Below are 21,040 nucleotides of genomic sequence, written 5' to 3'. Positions count from 1 at the left end.
GCATTTTCCTATTTCTCCTGTGAAAGAAAATGGGGCCGCATACTAGCCCTGACAAGGCCTTACAGCTGCGGGACCAAACATAACCACAGGAGGGTCTGGTCAGATTCCTGCCGGGGTGATCCTGGCGGGTACTCTCCGTGCGGCCCTGGCCTGCGGCGGCCCAGGCCTACAGCTTTCTCAGCACAGCGAAGCCTTGACCATGAGCGAGCCCTGTCCACTGTTCGTATACATCTAGGCGCAGTGGTCAGCAAACTCTTTAGTCAACAGAGCCAAATATCAACAGTACAACAATTGAAATTTCTTTTGAGAGTCAAATTTTTTAAACTTAAACTATATAGGTAGGTACATTGTTGTTAACTTAATTAGGGTACTCCTAAGGCTTAGGAAGAGCCACACTCAAGGGGCCAAAGAGCCGCATGTGGCTCCCGAGCCGCAGTTTGCCAACCAAGGATCTAGGGTAACACACCTTCGAAACGTCAGAGCATTTTCTCCTCCTGACCCTCGAATGCACGGCCACCGGCATCAGGGCTGCGACCACAGACCCCTCATCATTGCCCTGGCCCGCCTACCGTCTCCGTGTGCAGCAATGGTTAACTGTTAGCCTTCCCGTACCCATCAATGCAAAAGAAGCATGTGTTTCTCCATTTTGCTTTTTATCCAATCCCAGAGGTTTTGCCTCTCTTCTTTCTCCTGCCCCTTCATTGATCACACATGGCTTTCATGTACCTTCCTTAGGTTTTTCTCCTTTGATTCAAAATACATAAAAGAAACAACAAAACTACCATTTTCTGGACCATTTCTCAGTCCATAAAGATCTTGCTTCCAGGCATGCCCTCAACATTTTGGCTTAAGGAAACTCTTACAAACTTTTCAGGTTTGGATGGTCTTTCATGGACACTTAGTGCAGCATAAAGATTTAAATTGAAAACAAAGTACCATCCTACCTCACCGCCTCGTGCCTCCTTCTCCTGCGGACTCTGACGTGTGGCAGAACCCTCGTCTCCTGGATGGTGATCCCCTGCAAATCAAGACGTTTTAGCTGTAGTTGCAAGAGTTGTTAAGTGTTTTAATTCCAGGGGAAGGTGCACAGCCCACAGCATGCCGCCCATCTCCCCCGGGAAGTGGAGGAAGGTGCCGCCTCAGTTCCCCCACAGCCACGGCACACTTTCCCAGGGCGGGCAGGCGGGCGGGCAGCAGGGAAACTGCAAACCTCGCCTGGCACAGCAGGGCCGCTCACTGTAGACTCGTGGCACTGGAAGCATTCAGGCCCACAGAGAGCTGTGCAGGCCGCCTGCCGAGGCTCTTGTGTGCCCTGCCCGCCCCCACCGCCCACCCCCCAGCCCGGCCTCCCTGACTGCCAACGGTTCTGAAAACTAAGAAGTGAGCGTGGTAACCGGGTCTTCCACGTTCATCAGAGCCTGATCCCCCACCCCTGCTTGTCTTCCACGGCCACCACCTTGACTTGCACAGTCCACATCACAGGCTGCAAGTGGTGCGGCATCTTTTCTAGAAGCTTCCAACATTGATGGCTCACCGGGCCAGAGACTCCTCCCTGTCAGTGAATGAGGCCACGTGGAAAGACATGATACTCGAGGTTATGGGGAACCCAGGCGCTGCTGGTGGCTCAGAGGAACGGAGGTTTAGATAGTCCTACGGCGGGGGCGGGGGGGGGGGTTCCACATTCTTAATGTGCCCCATTTCGCCCTTTCTAACTTTGCATTTGCATTTCCAGTGTAAAACGTCCCAGGACAACTGCCGAGGACAGCACTGAGCAGGGCTCTCCTGCTCTTCCGCCCCGACAGAGCTTAGAGGGAAGCCCTCGTGTGGGTTGATTATCGCAGGATGGAGTGAGCGAGTCCTGCCCAGACTGATGAGCAGGCCCATGTGCTGGGTAATATTTGGCCACCTCTGCCCTTCAGCTGCCGCCGCCACCACCGTCTGGGCGCCCAGGCCAGTCCCTTGTGTCCTGCAGGCTCTGGCTGACTCCACAGTGTGTGAGGGGCAAGTCACATGCGTCCTCTCCTGTAGTTCGTCTGAGATCATCTGTCCAGCCAACACGGGGCCCATGAAGTGTTCGTGCTCCACGCCACGTGTCCAAGGGAACAGAGTGTGACTCCCGCTGGCAGTTTCTACTGAAAGGGCCCTGTCTCTCTCCGTGACCCTCAGGTTCCCAGCTCCAGACCCGAAGAGGAATCAATGGGAGGCCCGGTCTCTCGGGAGCAGAGGGGCTTCTGGGAAAACACATTCCCCGTAATGAAAAAGAGACACCCGTTAGACAAGGCCCTCTTCTAGAAAGGACTGTTGTGATGCTTGGAAATAGCAGCCGTCTTGCTGACAGGGAGGCCAGGCTGCAGCACCAGGCCCCAACGCTGGGGAGGCAGAGGGAATGGCGGGAGGAGCCTGGTCGGCGATGGTGCAGCTGAGCTGATGACCAGTCTCCTGCCTCTGGGCTTCTCCTCACGTGAGAGAACACACGGCCTTCTTGTTCAAGACATTTAAAAAGTTATTTGTAGCCAAAAGCACTCTTACCGCTAAGTGGGAGTTCTTTCCTGGACAGCTGTGTGAAGTACATACAGCAGACATTCTGCTTTCTGCCCGTCCTCAAGGTCCTGCGGAGAGCATTTCGGCAATTCCCTTTCACGCTACAAAAGCCCAGTCTGTTCATGACCGCCTCGGCCTTGCTGGTCTGGCCCTGCCTGCCTCTACCTCACCCCTCGCCAGCAGAGGCCGAGAGGAAGAGGTGAGAATGTGGACTCGGGAACCTGGGTTTGACTCTCCTCATAGGCAAGTCTCCTAACACCTCTGTGCCTCAGTGTCCTCCTCTGTAAAATATGGACCCTGAAGTGACCTGTCCGTGTCCGTGAAGAGCCCTGTGGTCCCGACAGAGAACCGTGTCCCTGACATGCACTGAGGCCTCTCACTGCAAGCAGGCTCCGCGGGCCGCCTCGCCTTCCCTGTGGAGCCAGGAGTTCCAGGTCCTTCCTCCCTGCCGACCGCGAGGCAGCTCTCAGAGGACATCCGAGGAAGCCCTTGATCTTGGTGTGGGAAGAAACTCGGGCGCCTGGAGGGCTCCTAACGTACGCCGGGTGCCACCTCTTTTTGTATGAATGCAGATGTCCAGTTAGTGACAAAACACTGAACTTAAGAATATGACTTGAGCCTTAGCCAGTTTGGCTCAGTGGATAGAACCTCGGCCCTCGGACGGAAGGATCCCAGGTTCGATTCTGGTCAAGCGCACGTACCTCAGTTGCAGGCTCGATCCCAGGCCCTGGTCGGAAGAGTGCGAGCGGGAGGCAACCAATCGACGTGTCTCTCTCACATCAATGTTTCTGTCTGTCTCTCCCCATCCCTTCCACTCTCTCTAAAAATCAGTGGAAAAATAACCTCAGGTGAGGATTAAAAATATATATATTTAAAAAATAATCTGACTTGACAGTGATTGTTCTCACCACTTGGTGTGATCTTGGCCAGATCAGGACCAAGAACAGTAGAGGCGAGCCAAGCGCACCTGGTAAAACCTCTGGGTGTCCATTTCCAGGCCTCCTGACCATCTCCACACACCAGAGGATGCTTGTGTGAATTCCGGCTCTGAACAGGCATGTGGGAGCCTGTGTGTGTGACGTGTGCGTGTGTGCCTGTGTGTCTGGGGAAGGTGCAGTGTCCAACCAATTACATTTCTTTGGTTAAAAACTCATTGATGAATCTTGTTTTTTTTAAAAAAACATTCATGAGATGCTTTTTACATTTCAAAAAGAAGATAAAAGCACTGTATAATGACACTGAGAATTTTTAACATTTCACTTTTTTAAAAAATATATTTTTATTGATTTCAGAGAGGGAGAGGGAGAGATAGAAACATTGATGAGAATTATGGATTGGCTGCCTCCTGCACACCCCACACTGGGGATTGAGCCCACAACCCAGGCATGCACCCTGACCGAACTATGACCTGGTTCATAGGTTAATACTCAACCACTGAGTCACGCCAGCCGGCTAACATCTCACTTTCAAATAATGTGATCTTCTTCCTCCCTCTGGCAGTAAGTGTAGTTACCACTGTGGCAGATGTAGTTACTAAGTGTAGTTACCACTGTGGCAGGCAAAATACTGCCCTCACCCCCACGAAAAATGTCCACGTCCTAACCCTGGACCCATGCACCTGTACGCTACAGGACAAAACGGGTTTTGCAGCTGTGAATATGTTAAGGGTCCTGAGATGAGATGACCCTGGCTGTCTGGGTGGCCAATGCCATAGTTTTAAGAGCAAGTCAGAGAAGGAAGAGAGCTGGAGTCAAAGAGATGTGGCACATCTAACCCATTTCTGAGAGTAACTAAGTTTCTTTTATCTTTAACACTGGTTATTTAACATTCTCAATTGACTTTTGGAAATGTGAGTTCATATAGCACAGTGATGGCGAACCTATGACACGCGTGTCAGAGGTGACACGCGAACTCATTTTTTTGGTTGATTTTTCTTTGTTAAATGGCATTTAAATATCTACACTAATAAAAGACAAACATGCAAATTGACTGTACTTTCGCTATGTCTTAAGCCATGCCCACCAGCCAATCAGAGCGGCTATATGCAAATTAACCCACCCAAGATGATGGTTAATTTGCATATACTGGCTGGGAGCGAAGACTGAAGACAAAGTGGAAGTGAAGCGCTACAGAAGGGAGCAAAGTAGAGGTGGCGGAGACCCACAGGAAACCCTATTCTTGCAGGAATCTTCCTGCAACAGGCCTCTAGTATAAAATAAATATCAAAAATATAAGTCTTTGTTCTACTATGGTTGAAAATATCAAAAAATTTCTATATGTGACACGGCACCAGAGTTAAGTTAGGGTTTTTCAAAATGCTGACACGCTGAGCTCAAAAGGTTCGCCATCACTGATACAGCATCAAGGTAATGGATATTTGTATTTATCAAAAGGCCCAATAAATGAAAGTTCTATAGTAGGATCATTAACAAGGTTAATAATGTGATTTCTGATCCTTGAGTAATAATAATCTTGAAGGCTTGCATTTGTTTATACTTCCTTAGTAAATGCTCGTTACAAAAAAAATCCTTGTAGAAGAAAATCGAAGGCTTTGACTGGCACTGGATTTGACCACCAGGAAGAAGGGGGGATGCTGTGGAGGCAGTTTGCCAACCGCTGCTTAAGGACCTGGGGTGCTGAGGGGTGAGCACCAAGGCAGCAGGTGGAGAAAACGGCCAGAGAGGTTGGTTTCATTAAGCAAATAAACCACAGATTGAGGAAAATCAAAGCCAGATCTTATACAGCTGGAGAAAGCACTTACACAGAAAGGGAGAGGGAGGATAACCCCTGAGGTCTTGGTTTGGAATTGAAGCCATGGATATTAATTTTATTTTATTTTTATTACTTTAAAATATGTTTTCATTGATTTCAGAGAGAGGAAGAAAGAAACATCAATGATGAGAAAGAATCATAGATTGGCTGCCTCCTGCACGCCTCCTACTGGGGATCAAGCCCTAAACCCGGGCATGTGCCCTGATTGGGAATCAAACCGTGACCTCCTGGTTCATAGGTTGATGCTCAACCACTGAGCCAAACCGGCCAAGGAAATCTTGCTTTAAAAAGAAAGAGGTGTTGGAGAAATGCTTATTCCAGGGCTGGGCCAGAAGATGTTCCATTGAGCCTGGAACATCTTGCGCCAGAAGATAAGGAAGGGTTTGAAGAATGATGGGGACATGTCAAAAGAATTCAGGATCCAGCTGGATGAGGCTCTCAGTGACCAAACTTGAACAATTTGAACATCCAAATAGATAATGATAGCAATAGAATACTACCCATGGAATAAAATACAAATCCATGAATCCATACTGCTATACACAGATGAGGAAAAATTAAAGAGAAGGAAAATCTTTTCCTTAAGAATGCCAACTAATAAATGTAGAACAGATGATAGGCATTTTAGAAACTGCACAGTATATTTGGCAAGGACCACAGTGACTCAGGCAGAAGTCATTGGTAAAGGTCAAGAAAGCCAGGCAGAGGTGGATGAAGAAAAAGATGGTGGGATCTCGGAACCTCTCCCTACAGAACACTAATCAACCTACAAACGGAGAAAGGGAGAAACCTCGCAGACACTGCCATGACTGGCCCTGGAGGTCAGTATCGCCCATGGCAGGACGGGCTGCAATCTTGTGCCCCAGATGAGCACCCGTTTCTGTCGTCTTCCTACTGAAAAGACACATCCGGCCCTGTCCTGATGACACATCGACGGACCCAGTGAGTCATCTTGTGTACGTGCCATTGAGTGCACTCGGACTCCTGGCAACCCTGTGATGAGTGACGTTGTGTCCTGTCCTCCGTAGCCCTGCTCAGCTCTTGGAGACTCAGCTGGTGGCTTCTGTCATGGAGCCCATCCACCTCCTATTGGGTCTTTCTCTTTCCCTGCCGCTTTCTATTTTTTCCAGCACTGTCTTTTCCAAAGAACCCTGACGTCTTCTATGTATGTATAGTCTGTGTTTTTTAATGTTTTTTAATTGATTTTTAGAGAGGAAGGGGGAGGGACAGATAGAGACATCATTGAGAGAGAAACATCAATGGGCTGCCTCCTACTGGGGGTCGAGCCCACAACCTAGGCACGTGCCCTGACCAGAAATGGAATAGGATACCTTTTTTTTGTTGTTGTTAATCCTCACCTGAGGGTATTTTTTTTCCCACCGATTTTTAGACAGAGTGGAAGGGAGGGGGAGAGACAGAGAGACACCCATTAATTTGTTGCCTCTCTCAGGTGCCCAGACTGGGGCCAGGGATTGAACCTCGTCTTCGGGAGCTACGTGCCCTTGACTGGAATCGAACTTGGGACCCTTCAGTCCATTGTGTGGGCTAATGCTCCCACCACTGAGCAAAACTGGCTAGGGCGAACCGGTGACCGCTTGGTTCATGGGTTGACACTCAACCAGAGTCACACTGGCGGGGCAAAAGTCTGTGATTTTTCTTTTTGGTGTATGTGTGTGTTTCTGTCATTAATCCTCATCTGAGGATATTTTCCCATTGATTTCTAGAGAAAGTGGAAGGGAGAGGGAGGCAGAGAGAGAACATCAATGTGAGAGAGACACATAGATTGGTGGCCTGCCACATGCCTCGACCAGGGCCAGGGATCGAACCTGCAACCAAGTTATGTGCCCTTGATCAGAACAGAACCTGGGACCCTTTAGTCCACAGGCTGATGCTCTATCCACTGAGCCAAACCAATTAGGGCAAAAGTCTATGATTTTTAATTAACACTGAAAAACTATCAGGGACAGGAATGACAGAGGACCGCTCCTAGGTTGGAGGGGACTAAACATGTGGTAGTGGGTGGGATCCTGGGGGTGGGGAGTGGGGAACATTGTCGACAGAATTCAAATGGGGTCTGTGGATTGAAACAGTATCGTTTGAATGGTGGCTTCATCTGCATGGTTGGGTGGAGAACTGTTATGTAGGAGTGTCTGCTTTTGGGAAATACACAGGGGAGTATCCGGGCTTCCTGTCATGTGTAGAGCATGCTCTCAAACAGCTCAGAAAAAGACTGGGGGAAATGGGCATCTCTATAATAATAAAGGGGTAATATGCTAATTGACCAGACATCTTCCAGACGTCCTTCCTGACGAAGCCTGGGCCTGGAGGAAGTGGGGGGGGGTGGGGTGGGGAGGGAAGCCCGGGTCCTGAGTACCGGAGAAAGGCGGGTGCCGGCGGAAAGGCCTTCTCTTGCACAAATTTTCGTCCACTGGGCCTCTAGCATGTGCATAAATGCGCGTGCACGCCCGCACACACTCACACAGTCTAACCTTGCTGTTTTCCACTCCACCTGTGTGCACCTGCCTACTTGCTGAGACCCGTAACTCCAGAATCAAGGCTTGCAGAGCTTCCTGGGCCGTTGGGCCGCGGCCAGGGTGCAGGAACCCTGCAGGCGGACGGGCGGGCACGGTCCCAGCGGAGGTGCCACAGGTGCCACTGCTTTGTTTCCGCTCCGATAGGTGAACGGGGGTCTGTCTGGCGGCGGGGTCCGTGGGGCGCTGCTGGCATTTCCGCGCTTCCGGTGGCGTCTGCTGTGTGGGACTGCCAAGCGGGCGCCCCGGAAGGCTGTGCGGGGGCACGGAGAAAAGACGGCGGCGGGGGAGCAAGTTCAGGCTGCCGCCGTTTTCAACCTTCCGACGGAAACACACGGAGCCGGCTCTCCGGGCCCGCAGACCAGCAGCGATGGCCCTTGCGGGGGACGTTGTGACGTATGACGCTGAGGCGACGCCCAGTGAGTGCGGCTGCCACGGCCACGTCCGGGCCCACGCCCCACAGTGGGGCCGGCGGTCGGCACCGACAGGCGGCTCGGGACCCGACTGGCCGTGGCGGTACCGCCGCAGTCTCTATGCACCTTTAACCATCCGCGTTCTTCCGGAAACAAGGGCTTTTCTCCTACTCGGACGGCCACGCTCCCCCGGCGGCGCCCGAGGACCTGAGGCCGACCCGGCACCCCAGCCTCGCTGACCCCGCGGGCCACTGCCCTGACAGCTGCGTACCTCGCTGCGGCCCTCCGCGCCGCCCGCCGGCGCCGTCCAGCGTGGTCCGTCCAGCGCGGTCCGTCCATCTGCGCGGGCGCCGAGGCCAACCGGCCACACGCGCTCGCGGCTGCTCTGGCCCGGACTCCGCTTTCCCGCGCCTGGCGGTGAGCCCAGTGCGCCTGCGCGGATCTGCGTCACGGTGACTGCGCAGCTCTGACTGCGCTTCGAGAAGCTGCGCGCCCGTTGGAGAAGGGAGGCGGGGCGTCGGGGAGTGGGCGGGCCGACGCGGTCGCGACCGGACGGGATTGGTCGGGCTTCCGACGACGTCTCGGGGCGCGCCCTGAACGGCGGGACGGGATTGGCCTCTCCGGAGGGGTCGTCAGCGGGGTGCTCGGGAACGCGGGCGTCCAGGCGGCTCTCTGACGCGTCAGCCGAGAATAAATGGAAGGGACTTTGGGGTGGCGCGATGCCGCTCTCTCTCCCGGGCTCGGGCGGACCGCGGTCCCTTCTCGGGCCCAGTTTTCCTTGTCCTTTCGGCCTTGGGCCGCGGAAGAGGACCACCCCGTTCCCCGGCTGCGCCACCTCCGGCTCGCCTCCGCGGCTGCGCCGGCCTTCGACGAGAGCCAGGTGCGGGGGCCGGGGGTCCAGGCTGGGGGGCGGGGGCGCCAGCGGCCGGGGGTCCAAGGGCTGGACCTGGGGGCTGGGGCTGGGGGCCGGGGGTCCAGGGCTGGGGGGCGGGGGCGCAGTGACCGGGGGTCCAGGGGCTGGGGCCGGGCGCGCAGGGGCCCGCAGCAGGGCTCCGGCTTTGTGGGACGGATCAGCGCGCTAATGCTCCAGCAGAGCTGCCCGGGTCAGGCTCTCACGTGCGGAGTCCAGGACCCGAGGTCGGGCTCTCGAGGTCGGAGCACCGCTGGGTTGACAGTGGAGGACGGTTGGGAACCGACCGTGCCGGGAGGGTTGCGGGAGCCCGGAAGAGCCGCGGCTCAGTGGCTTAGGTGCGGCGGTGAGGGTGGCAGCAGAGGCCCTTTGGAGGGAGCGACCCTGCACCGACGCGAGGGGGCAGCATAGGAGACGCTCCCCGGAGCGGAGGGCGCGGGAGGGACAGGCCGGAAGGCCGTCGGGGTTTGATCTCTGGGAGGGACAAGAGTTCTCACAGACCAGGCGGGGACCGGGTCCCGAGGGCGCCTTGGGAGGCGCAGTGGCTTCTCCAGTTGTCTCCGTTTTCCACGGTGAGTCAACAGCTTGCCGCCTCCCTGATGAACCCCAGATTGTCGTTAAGGAACAAGTTCGAAGTAAAACCCGATGCATAAGGGGGTGTCGGAGAGCAGTGAGGGAAGAGTTGAATCTCTTCGGGAAAGTCGTCACCTAGTGTGACTTAGCTCCTGGTAACAGAGGTTTGTTTATGTCCACAAGTGTATCCAGTGGAAGGAATTAATTGTGCCCTAAACGTCACCGGGGTGCAACTTCCACTGGCAGCTGCGTAGGTTGAAAATGGGAAGCCCTTGTCCACACGAGTCAAACTTTGATTTCGCTGAAATCCTGAGTTGGGGTGAGCTTCACAAGGCAGGAAAGGACTGAAAAACTGCATCTCAATGGGCTTGATTCCAAAGGAGCTGGTACTTGTGGTCCCCCCCCCCCCCCCCGTTTTTCTCTTTCTTGAAAGAAAAGAATTTGTGACGCTTTCGTCCCCGAAGGGGCCCGGGATGACGGGGACATTTATTAACGGTCCCTGCAGAGCATATTTGCCTGCTCTCTTTAGCTGCAAGTTACAAATCCTGGTGGCCAGCCCCAGCCGCCCTTGCTCTCCTCCTAACGGTTCTAATTCTCGTAGGTGCTGCTACACTCTGCCCTCTGTGTTCGGGACACTTTCTCCTGATGGAGTTCCCTGACTTGGGGAAGCATTGTGCAGAAAAGACCTGCAAGCAGCTAGGTAAGCACTTTTAAGAGATGTTAATAGGAAATGGGTATTTTGTTGGCTATTTTGTAGGGGAGAAATGGCCGCTACATTAGTTGCCAGGACCAAGTGGATAGAAGTGAGAAGTGTGCTGCTGAAATACTCGTGATGGACTCTCCTTTGAAAAGATAGCTTTATAGGTTCCTCAGTGTTGCTGACACTGTGAAGTTTGTGACCCCCCCCATTTTTTTTCTCATGAGGAGTACCTCAAAGATGTATTTGACAGTCAGTCATAAAGAACTTAGTGTAGGTGAATACCTGTTTACTATCCTATCCTATATAATTAAACCCTAATATGCAATCAACCAAACGGCAAATCGACCAGTCACTATGATGTGCACTGACCACCAGAGGGCAGACACTCAACACAGGAGCTGCCCCCTGGTGGTCAGTGCACTCCCACAGGGAGAGCACCACTCAGCCAGAAGCTGGGCTCATGGCTGGAGAGCGCAACAATGATGGCAGGAGCCTCTCCCGCCTCCACAGCACTAAGGAGCAGCCAGCCAAGCTGTAGGGAGCAGCTAGCAGGCGGGCGGTAAGGAGCGAGGGGTCCTGGACTGCAAGAGGTGCGGGCGGGGCTGAGGGACCCCCTGGTCCCACACAGTGTACAGATTTTGTGTACCGGGCCTCTAGTCCTATATAATAAAAGTCTAATATGCTAAGTGTTCAACCAGTCACTATGATACACACTGATGACCAGGGGGCAGACACTCCGACTGGTAGGTTAGCTTCCTGCTGGGGTCCTGTTGATTGGGACTAGGCGAGATGAGCTGGACACTCCCTGGAGCCCTCCTGTGGTCCCTCCCCAGCCCCAATCATGCACCAGTGGGGTCCTTTGGCCGAGCCTGTACCCTCTTGCAAGCCGGGACCCCTCAGGGGATGTCTGCAGGCCAGGCCAAGGGACTCCACTGGTGCACAAATCCATGCACTGGGCCTCTAGTCTCTCTATATATAAAAGGCTAAGTGTCTGTCCAACTGGTTGCTATGATGCGCACTGACCACCAGGGGACAGATGCTCAACGCAGGAGCTGCCATGACTCACACTGGCCATTTAAATATAATAAATGGCACCACGGAGCTGATGCCAACAAACCAACACTCAGCTTCCCCCAAGTAGAACACAGGCCCCACCACCACCCCGGGGCAACACCCCACCAAATCACAACGCTGCCAAGACCCCATGGCATAAAATGCTGCCCATAGTCCAGCCAGCCTGGAAGGGGGCGCTGTGGGTGCCGGGTAATGACGTCACATAGCAACGCCCAGCTTCCTCTCCCTAGCGACTAGCCTCCTTGCAGTTTCTTCCGCCCAGGAACACGACTTGCTTCATAGCCAGGTGCAGACATTTTACAATTTAACAAAATGTTTGTGAAGCGTTTTCCCGTGCCTCATCTCATTTGATCCTCACAGAAGTCCTGGAGTAGGCAGATAGGAGAGTCATTAGAATCCTATTTTCTTTTCATTAGCCGGAAAATGGAGATTTAGAAAGTTTAGAAACTTGACCCGACTGAACAGAAGAAATAAATGGTGGACCTTGACAATGATTTCAGGTTTTCTCACTGCACAGAATATAGTCAGACACGGCTGCAGTTAAATATTTTACCCTTGGTTCTCCCTGCGTGATCTACAATAGTAATCTGCTTTGCGTTGATGTTTACTGCTGTGTTGCTGACAATTACCTGAAAGAGAAGTTGGGGTGCTTCACTGGGCTGGAAAAAGTTTAGCTACATCAGAAAGCAGGTCTAATTAAGCATGTTTATATATACTAGAGACCTGGTCCATGAATTCGTCCAAGGGACCCCACTGGTGCACAATCAGGGCTGGGGAGGGATGCGGGAGGGCTCCAGGGCGTGTCTGGCCTGTCTCGCACAGTCCCAATCAGCTGGACCTCAGCAGCAAGCTAACCTACAGGCCGACTGCCTGCCCCCTGGTGGTCAGTGCACGTCATAGCGAGCAGTTGAGCAGCCTTAGCATATATCATTAGCATATTACCTGTCAACCCGACACTTAGCATATTAGGCTTTTATTATATAGAATAAAGCTCCCGCTGGCACCAATCATACACACGCTGGCACCAATCATACACATGGGTTTCGATCTGTCATTGTCGATCGTGAATCTGGTTGACACTCCTACTACACAGAAAGGGCGAATAGCAATATTAAAATATTTCTTCTAATTAATTTCCTTTCAATGTGCATGAACTCGTGCACCTGGACACTCGTTTAAAAATGAACGATGACTTGCACACGTGCGATGCATATAAGTTCTTGGAATGTATATTATTGAAATCCCCCGGTGAAATGATTTGTAACGGATCTATTATTGAAGCTACCTTTGGAAATAGTATATCTGTAGATAATAAAAATATATCTAAGCATGTGATTCTTTGTCCTAAAAATGAGCGTGTTCATAAATTAAATGAAGAAATTTTGGATATACTCGATGGAGATTTTCACACCTATTTGAGTGATGATTCCATCGATTCAATGGATGATGCCGAAAAGGAAAATTTTCCCATCGAATTTCTTAATAGTATTATTCCTTCGGGAATGCATGTCATAAGTTAAAATTGAAAGTAGACACACTCATCATGCTACTGAGAAATCTTAATAGTAAATGGGGTCTTTGTAATGGCACTAGATTTATTATCAAAAGGTTGCAACCTAACATAATCGAAGCTGAAGTATTAACAGGATCTGCAGAAGGAGAGGTTCTGATTCCAAGAATTGATTTGTCCCCATCTGACACTGGCCTCTCATTTAAATTAATTCGAAGACAGTTTCTCATGATGCCAGCATTTGCGATGACAATAAATCACAAGGACAAACTAGACAGACTAGGAATATTCCTACCTGAACCTGCTTTCACACATGGTCAGTTACATGTTGCTTTCTCTCGAGTTCGAAGAGTGTGTGACATTCAAGTTAAAGTTGTAAATACCTGATCACAAGGGAAATTAGTCAAGCACTCTGAAAGTGTTTTTACTCTTAATGTGGTATACAGGGAGATATTAGAATAAGTTTAATAAATTTATCAGTCATTGTTTTTATCAATATTTTTATATCATTTTTGTTTTTATATCATCTCTTTGTTATATAATGTTATTGTTTATTAATTTATATGTTATTTTCATATAAATTTACTAATTTTCTTTCATCTCTGACACTTCTATTATAGAGAAAGGGCGAATAGCGATATTAAAATATTTATTCTAATTAGTTTTCTATCAATGTGCACGAATCCGTGAACCAGACCACTAGCGATCTATAATTCTTTTGTTCTAGTCTTTAAAGCACTTTGCTGTTTAGTGTTTTTGTTTTTGTTTTAGATTTTCTTCCATTGAAATGTGATGTATGTGAGCAAGATTTCTGTAAAGATCATTTTACCTACGCTGCACATAAATGTCCCTTTGCATACAAGAAGGTAATTTATCATACTTTATTAGAAAGATTCTAGTCCTTACTCTTTAAAACTGTGCTGTCCAAGATAGACACCAGCCTCATGTAGCTAATAACTTGGTTAATGTCAGTCTCTCAGTCGCACTGGCCCCGGTCTGGGTGTTGAGTAATCACAGGACAGCGATTGCTGTGCTCTGTTGGGTGGTGTGGCCACGGAGCATCTCCGCCATCGCAGGACGTTCCGGGCAGCACAGCCCTCGATGGACTTCTGCTGGTGGCGCCCGGCCTGGAGGCACTGTTTCTGGGCGGCGCTGGGACTGCCTCGGGAGCTCTCTCGGCACTCTGCTGCTTTGTCATCGGGCAGCAGAAATGGGAATGACTTGGCGTCACATGCTTTGATCAGTGCTGGCTGGCGTCTGAGCCTCCAGCGTAGTCCAGGTCTCGAGGTGGGGGAGGTGACTCACACACTCATGTTTACAGGCACTGAGGACCAGGCCCGAGTACGCCCTTCATTTGTTGACTTGACCTCGCCTGTCCCTAGGGAGGGTCTGCCTTGGAGACCAGTGGTGATGCTTTATTTCTTAGACTTGCTGGCTGGGGAGCATTCCTGGGTGACTTTTCAGCTCCGCCCCAGACTGTAGGCCCCCGTGATTCTGGGATTACCTGCCACCTTCCGGGTGTCAGTTGTCACCTCAGTGTTCTCACTGAGCTAAGTTTCCTCAGCTCCTGCCCAGGCTCGGAGGTGGTTTTGACCGTGTGAGGCGTTCAGCTGCTGGGAGCTGTGTTCTCACGGGTTGTTAGGCACCTGGCTGCCTTTTATGCACTGCACCATCTTGCCTTTTTCTCATGTGAGTTTCAGTTGCCTGAATCTGGAATGTCATCTTATGCTCATTATTTTAGGATGTTCAGGTCCCAGTGTGCCCGCTTTGTAACCGCCCAATCCCCATAAAGAAGGGAGAGATACCGGATGTGGTGGTTGGTGAGCACATGGATCGAGATTGTGGATGCCGTCCTGGGAAGAAGGAGAAGGTGAGGACCGGTTCCCTGTCGCTCTGTGAGTGGGGTTTTCCTCAGGGGAACGGGCCAGTTATCACTCAGAATCCGTCCTGATAGTTTGTGTACAAACTGAAGCTCTAATAAAGTTGGTGTTGTGAGTGGCATAGGCTTTTAGTCAAATAAACACATTCTCTGAGTATTTGGGTCTATGTTAGGATTTGCTTTCTTTTTTTGTGTGTGAATCCTCACCTGAGGATATTCTTCCCCATTGATTTTTAGAGAGTGTGGAAGGGAGGAAGGGGGCGGGGGGAGGGAGAAACATTGATGTGAGAGGAACACATCGATTGGTTGCCTCCCACATGTGCCCGATGTCCTGAGATTGAACCTGCAACCCAGCTACGTGCTGTTGATCGAGAGTCAAACCTGTGATCCTTTGGTGAGCAGGCCGGTGCTCTGACCACTGAGCCACCGGCCAGCACAGATTTGCTTTCTTTGCGGGAACCTCACACTTTCTCCCACGGTGGAGAGTTAGTGTGGTTCTCGAGAGCCGGTCTGTGAGTGCCTCCTTCCCCCTACGCACCTCCCGGGGAAGCGCAGGAGGAGGAAGCGGAGAGGACCAGCGTGCTCGCTTGGCGGCCGAGCTGTGATCAGTGTGCTTGTGCCCCTGCGTATGGGGCGTGCAGCCGCGCCTCTCACCTCGCAGCCATGTGGTTCGTTTGGGGCACGGTGTTTTCCCCAGGTGCGCACACTGTTAGATCTCGGGTTTGGCGGGTCTACCCGTGGGTTTGGGCGTCACCTTTTACCACAGTGTGAGCTGAACATGGAGCTCCTGTCCCCATTCTGACTCCCACACGTTCTCGCCCCGTCCCCCATCCTCCCAGGAAACTGGCTCTTGTTTAGCTTAAATCTCAGTTTCAGTCATGGGTCCTTATGTGTAGTTACCAACTACCTTGACATGTCACATTAAATACACAGCAATTACAATTACAGTAAATAAACGTAAGGTCCGTTAACTTCTGCCTCCTGTTTCTCCTCGAACCCGAGAGAAGACCATCCCTGTGCCTTCCGGCCCTCGCCTCTCCCTGCTCTCACCGCACTGCACCCTCGGGAAGGTCTCCCAAAGCAAAGGCCCACTAAGCGGGGGGCTCCGCCCAGACTTTCCACCTGCGTCCTTCCCTCCGCCTCATGTGGGGGTGGCTCCATGTTCTTCAGGAGCTTTGCTCCCCTACCTGCTGCCGACATCGGGCCCAGCACCTGTGTCCCTGCTGTTTGCACGCGCTCAGGTCACTTGAGGCAGCTCACACCTGTCCTTGTAGAGGGCTGCCCCCGGCTGCTGGACACCCCTCTTCACTGTCATTCTTAACCTTCACAGACTCGGAACTGCCTGAGGCTGTAGATAGATGGTCCAGCTCCCTTCCCCTGGTGGGGACACTTCCATGTCTCCTGAGCCCCTGGAGCCAGCAGCCCTCTGAGGGACTGTGCATGATGTCACATGCTTGGCCTCCTTCCCTCCCATGTCCCCAGTCCCCACTCCCCCGGGTGTGTGTGTGTGTGTGTGTGTGTGTGTGTGTTTTCCTGAGAATACCTCTAATCACCCTACATGAATCCCCAACTAAACAGCTGCTTTTGTATTTATCACTTATTAAAACTTTGTCTCCTTAATTAGTAGTCATTGTTTTATAGTAAAACTAGAGGCCTGGTATACGAAATTTGTGCACTTAGAGGGGGGCGCCCCTCAGACCGGCCTGTGCCCTCTCGCAGTCTGGGAGCCCTCGGGGGATGTCCAACTGACATGGAGGCTGGAGAGGCTCCCGCCACCGCCACTGTGCTCACCAGCCGTGAGCCTGGCTTCTGGCTGAGCGGCGCTCCCTGTGGGAGCGCACTGACCACCTGGGGGCAGCTCCTGCGTTGAGTATCTACCCCCTGGTGGTCAGTGCACGTCATCGCGACCGGTCGATCCCCGTTCAGTCAATTTGCATATTAGCCTTTTATTATTTAGGATGTTTGAATAAAACCTTGACCTCTTCATTCCTAGTAACTAAAAACTGTTTCTAGTTAAATGTTAATGGTCTTACTCTGGGGCTTGTTAAAGAATTGCTTATGGACGCAATTGAAATACTGAAGTAACTGGCTTTCTCAGGTTTTTACCTTCCGGTGCTCGAAAAAGGGGTGTAAGAAGAAAGAGATGCTTCCAGTGGCTTGTGACCAGTGTCATGGCAACTTCTGTATTCAACACAGACATCCTCTGGATCATAGCTGCACACGCGGGAGCAGAGCCGTCAGCATCGGGGGGTGAGAAGTCCCAGCCCGGTGCTGGCCTGACGCCTCCCCTGACGAGGGTAGAGCCAGCTTCCCGCCCACGGAGGGCGACGAACAGCCTGGAGCCTTGTTCTCTGTCAAGTGGTGGATGCAGGAGTTTGCATGAATATGATCTTCATTAAAGTTGGATTCTAAATTAAAGTTGGAGTCTAGCTGTGTTGTTTCCTGGGGCGGCCGTAACAAAGAACCACTAACGGTGGCTCAAACAACAGGATTCCTCGTCTCAGTTCCAGTTCTGGAGGCTGAAGCTGAGATCAGGGTCTCGGGGCTGGTTCCCCTGGAGGTTCTGAGGGGGAGTCTGCCAGCCTCTCCCCTCGCTGCGTGGGCGCTGTCAGTCTTGGCGTCCTTGGCTTGTAGACATCAGCCCGTCTGTCCACGTTCACATGGTGCTCTCCCTGTGCCCAAGTCCCCTTCTTAAGAGCCCACCCACTCCCCTGTGACTCATCTTAACCAATGACGTCGCAGCGGCCCTGCATCCAGAAGAGGCCACGTTCTCATGCTCCGAGGGCTAGGACTCAGCCTGCCGTGTGGGGGACACACTGAGCCCACTCACTAGTGTGAGCCAGAGGACTTCGCTGGGTCAGTAGAAGCATCTGCCTGAACTTGCTGTGGAATAGAAATAGGAGTTCTTTTTTAGTTGCATTTGCTTGTTACACTCCCGTCTGTGGGCTCAGGGTTGACTCTGCCCTAAGTGCCTGTGGCTCCTTGGGAAGCTGAGAAGGAGTTGGCTGATTGTGGGTCTAACCTTTCCGTGCAGGTGTCCAGCTGCGAGAGCCTCTGAGTCCGAACCGTCGGGCCCTTTGAACACACTGCCACCCCGCTGGCTGGCTCAGCGACTCAGGCGTTAGTCCAGATGGCACGCGTGGGTCTAGTGGCTTTTGGGGGGCGGGGGGAGGGGGGCAGGGCCCCAGGTTACAGGTACAGCTGGTTCCCGAGCACCGTGGTCCAGCAGCGACATTTGAGGGTTTCTGCAGCACCATGTTGGGCCGACATGCTCTGCACCTTAGTTAACGGGGCACGGGTAAGAAGTAAGTCGTCGTTTGTTCTCTTTCAGGTCGAAAGCGAGGCAATGACGCCTGGGTCTGCGCCAGCTGCAGAGGCTTGTATCTGTGTCCCACCGCCCTTGGGAACGTGGGTGCTCGGGCACTTTCATACTCCTCACGGCAAAGGTCTGAAACGAAACTGCCCCAATGAATACATAAGTCCTTTCCGCAAATTAGCAATCTGAGGGCACTCCTACCCTAAGGTGGGTTACATTGCTCCACACCCTCCCTCCCTCCAAATAAAAGGAAGTGGCTTGAAGAGCAAGGGGCCGCGTGGGCCGGTCAGGGCGGCGCTGCCCGAGCTGTTTGTCAGGCCCGACTCTGAAGAAGCTTCACCACCTAAACAGCAGAGGTGGTCGCACTTTGGCTTCCTCGTGGGGCTTCGGTAGTGGTGTGGCCGTCAGCTCAGGAAAGGGGGCAGCCCCACCCACCACCCCACTCCCCTGAGAGTCTGTGACGGCACTGACCCCAAGCGGGACTGAGACTGGAACCTCAGTGCGTGGCAAGAGAGCTCTCTCCTGGGACCTGGAGTGTTAGGAAGCGGGGGACAGTGCTGTCCGAGTTAGCCCACTGGTCACCCAGCTGTGCACTCAGACACCCACCGGCCTGGGTTAGCAGATCCACGCAGTCACTCCTCTGGGCTCACAGCCCAGAAGGTGAGGAGGGGCTTGTATTCAGTCCGATGTACACGTGGGTGCTAGGGACTCTGTGCTCTTCTTGCGGGGTGTGTTCCAAATGCGTCAGAATCGCCCAGATGCGCTGTTAGAGCAGTGCAGGCCCCACCCCAAGTGTGATTCTGGGGGCCTGGGTGGACCCTGAGAATTTCCACGTCCAACAAGTTCCCGGGTGATGCTGCTGCATCGGAGCCGCTGTGGTCACAGTCCATACAGAGCACGTGGAAGGCGCCAGCGCAGCCGGCACTGAGCTCTGGCTCTGTTCACCGTTAGAGCCACTGGCTTGATCCAGTTAGGAAAGTTGTAAGTCTGTTGATAACTTGGGATGTGAACTGTACTTTCTGAACTGTAAGCCATGAAATCTGAATATAGATCAGGTCTTTCTCATGAAAATTTCTGCCCAAGTTGAGAATAAAACGCTGGTTTTGAAAGCAATACCAAAAATTTTCAAAGTAAAATATCTCACTTAAAAACAGCTACATGTTGAAATGTATTTTGGATATGATGGATTGAATGAAATATTAAAGCTTTTTCACTGGTTTCCGTTTTGTTTTTTAACTGGTTACCAACGAGACATTTTAGAAACAGGTGGTGGCTTGCATTCTGTCAGAAAATGCTGCTCCTGATCCTCACACTAAAGGAGAAAACCCACATCTTATCAGGAAGAATCGTCATCTGCCTCTGGTCTGCTTCTGCCTGCAGGTGGGATTGGGGTGTCAGTGTCGCGGGAGCTCCAAGCACCGTGTCCTCGTGCAGGTGGCTCCAAGGGTGTGCAAGGCCAGGAGAGCAGGAGCCCCTGCTCCCTGCCCCTCCGCAGCACTGAGCCCTCGCTCTGTTCCTTGCATCCACAAGTTCTTGTCACTCACAAGTACCAAGGCCCTGGTCTGCCTGCCTTCCCAGCCTGTCATGAGCATCCACGTGAGCTAAGGTGCCACTGAGTGGCTCTGGACAGGGCATGAGGTTGTATGGGGGGGGTGCCAAATGGGTAAGCCACATCGCACTGTACACTTCCACAGAGGGCCAGCATTCATATGCGTCAGAAGGTGGGGGAATCCCTTTAGTGTCAGGAGTCTGCGTGCATTGTTGAGTGAAGCCCGAGCAGTAGGTTGGTGCTCCATCTCTGCCCAGGGCAGGAAGCTATGTTTTTTTCCGGTGGAGTTGTAAAGCCCAGTGGGAGAAGTTTTTTTGTGTGTTGTTTTTTTAAAAATATATTGATTTGAGAGAGGGAGAGAGAGAAATATCAATGATGAGAGAGAATTATTGATTGGCTGCTTCCTGCATGTCCCCTGTAGGAGATGGAGCCGGCAACCCTGGATATGACCGGAATCAAACCCAGGACCCTCAGTCCACAGGCAACACTCTACCCACTGAGCCAAACCGGCTAGGGCCCCGTGGGAAATAGCTTTCCTTAGTCATAAAAAATGGGACACGTTCATACCTGTGGCCCAGAAATTCTGAGTATGTGCCTTGCAGAGACATCCCTGCACATTCCTGTCCAGCTGTCAACCCCCCCCCCCCCCCTTTGCAGTTCCCACCTCTGCAGTGGGCCACATAGCGATCTTCCTTTCCTCCCATTCTCAAAGTGTCTGGACTGTTAAATATTTCTAAAAACCGAACGAACGAACGAGGATTTAACTCAGGTATCTACAACCCAGATGTTTAGTTTTACCGGCTTCGATTCAGATGCTAATCTGAATTTACAACACTCTTGCAGATATGGCTCTACTGCATTTGAAAACATTCGCACACGTGTAATGTTGGTGACATTTAAACATTATACAGTTTAAATTACAGCATTTACAATTTATATACATTTATAATGTCTGAGACAAATCCCCGTGGACCACAACAGGCGTCGTTCATTCATTTAAGTCCAAGGGACCCAGCACCCGGCCGCTCCCCAGACCCAGAGCCGCCGAGCCCCAGGCCAGAAGCCGCGGAGCGGGGCCCAAACCCACCGCCGCACACGGGGAGGGAGGGGTTGCCTGGCAACTGGCGGCTCCCAGCGACTTGCGGCGTCCGGAGATGACGCTACCGGCCCGCGCCCAGCCCCGCCCCCTGGCGGCCGCCGCTCTCTATTGGTCGGCCGAGAGACAGAGGCGGGTCTCGTCCAATGGGCGGCGCCGCTCCGGAGGGCGGGACG

The 21,040-nt window shown here is 52.3% G+C and overlaps 2 protein-coding genes across 3 annotated transcripts; one reads left to right on the top strand and one right to left on the bottom strand.

Moving 5' to 3' along the window:
* Window positions 1-944: 944 nt before the first annotated feature.
* Window positions 945-10,098, bottom strand: LOC106695332 (basic salivary proline-rich protein 2-like; the record flags this gene model as incomplete). The annotated part of the gene is made up of 3 exons (XM_014449297.2): window positions 9,964-10,098; window positions 8,529-9,203; window positions 945-1,018 (listed from the first exon to the last, which is right to left on the bottom strand). Coding segments are annotated over exons 1-3 (884 nt in total), but the record flags the coding sequence as incomplete, so codon positions are not given.
* ZFAND2A (zinc finger AN1-type containing 2A) lies at window positions 8,961-17,321 on the top strand. Of its 2 annotated transcripts, none has more exons than XM_023748064.1 (5): window positions 8,961-9,137; window positions 10,342-10,440; window positions 13,796-13,890; window positions 14,766-14,894; window positions 17,002-17,321. In XM_023748064.1, the coding sequence occupies exons 2-5, from the start codon at window positions 10,386-10,388 to the stop codon at window positions 17,155-17,157; spliced, it is 435 nt and encodes a 144-aa protein (XP_023603832.1). In that variant the 5' UTR covers window positions 8,961-9,137; window positions 10,342-10,385; the 3' UTR covers window positions 17,158-17,321. The 2 variants fall into 2 exon arrangements, with proteins under 2 accessions (XP_023603832.1, XP_014304793.1); XM_014449307.2 differs by lacking the exon at window positions 8,961-9,137 and adding an exon at window positions 9,394-9,739 and having other exon boundaries at window positions 14,766-14,919; window positions 17,100-17,321.
* The last annotated feature ends 3,719 nt before the right edge of the window (window positions 17,322-21,040 follow it).

The sequence above is a fragment of the Myotis lucifugus genome, unplaced genomic scaffold, assembly GCF_000147115.1.
Source record: "Myotis lucifugus unplaced genomic scaffold, Myoluc2.0 scaffold_1111, whole genome shotgun sequence".
Classification (NCBI taxonomy): domain Eukaryota; kingdom Metazoa; phylum Chordata; class Mammalia; order Chiroptera; family Vespertilionidae; genus Myotis; species Myotis lucifugus.
The sequence above is the reverse complement of the archived record's forward strand: the minus strand, read 5'-3'. Positions and strand labels throughout refer to the sequence as shown.

Excerpts from the sequence above, each read along its gene's own strand:
- ZFAND2A (XM_014449307.2), top strand. The coding sequence starts at position 10,386 with ATGGAGTTCCCTGACTTGGGGAAGCATTGTGCAGAAAAGACCTGCAAG. Across the intron at positions 10,441-13,795 it reads AAAGACCTGCAAGCAGCTAG|ATTTTCTTCCATTGAAATGT; the intron begins GTAAGCACTTTT and ends TTTTTGTTTTAG. Across the intron at positions 13,891-14,765 it reads GTCCCTTTGCATACAAGAAG|GATGTTCAGGTCCCAGTGTG; the intron begins GTAATTTATCAT and ends TCATTATTTTAG.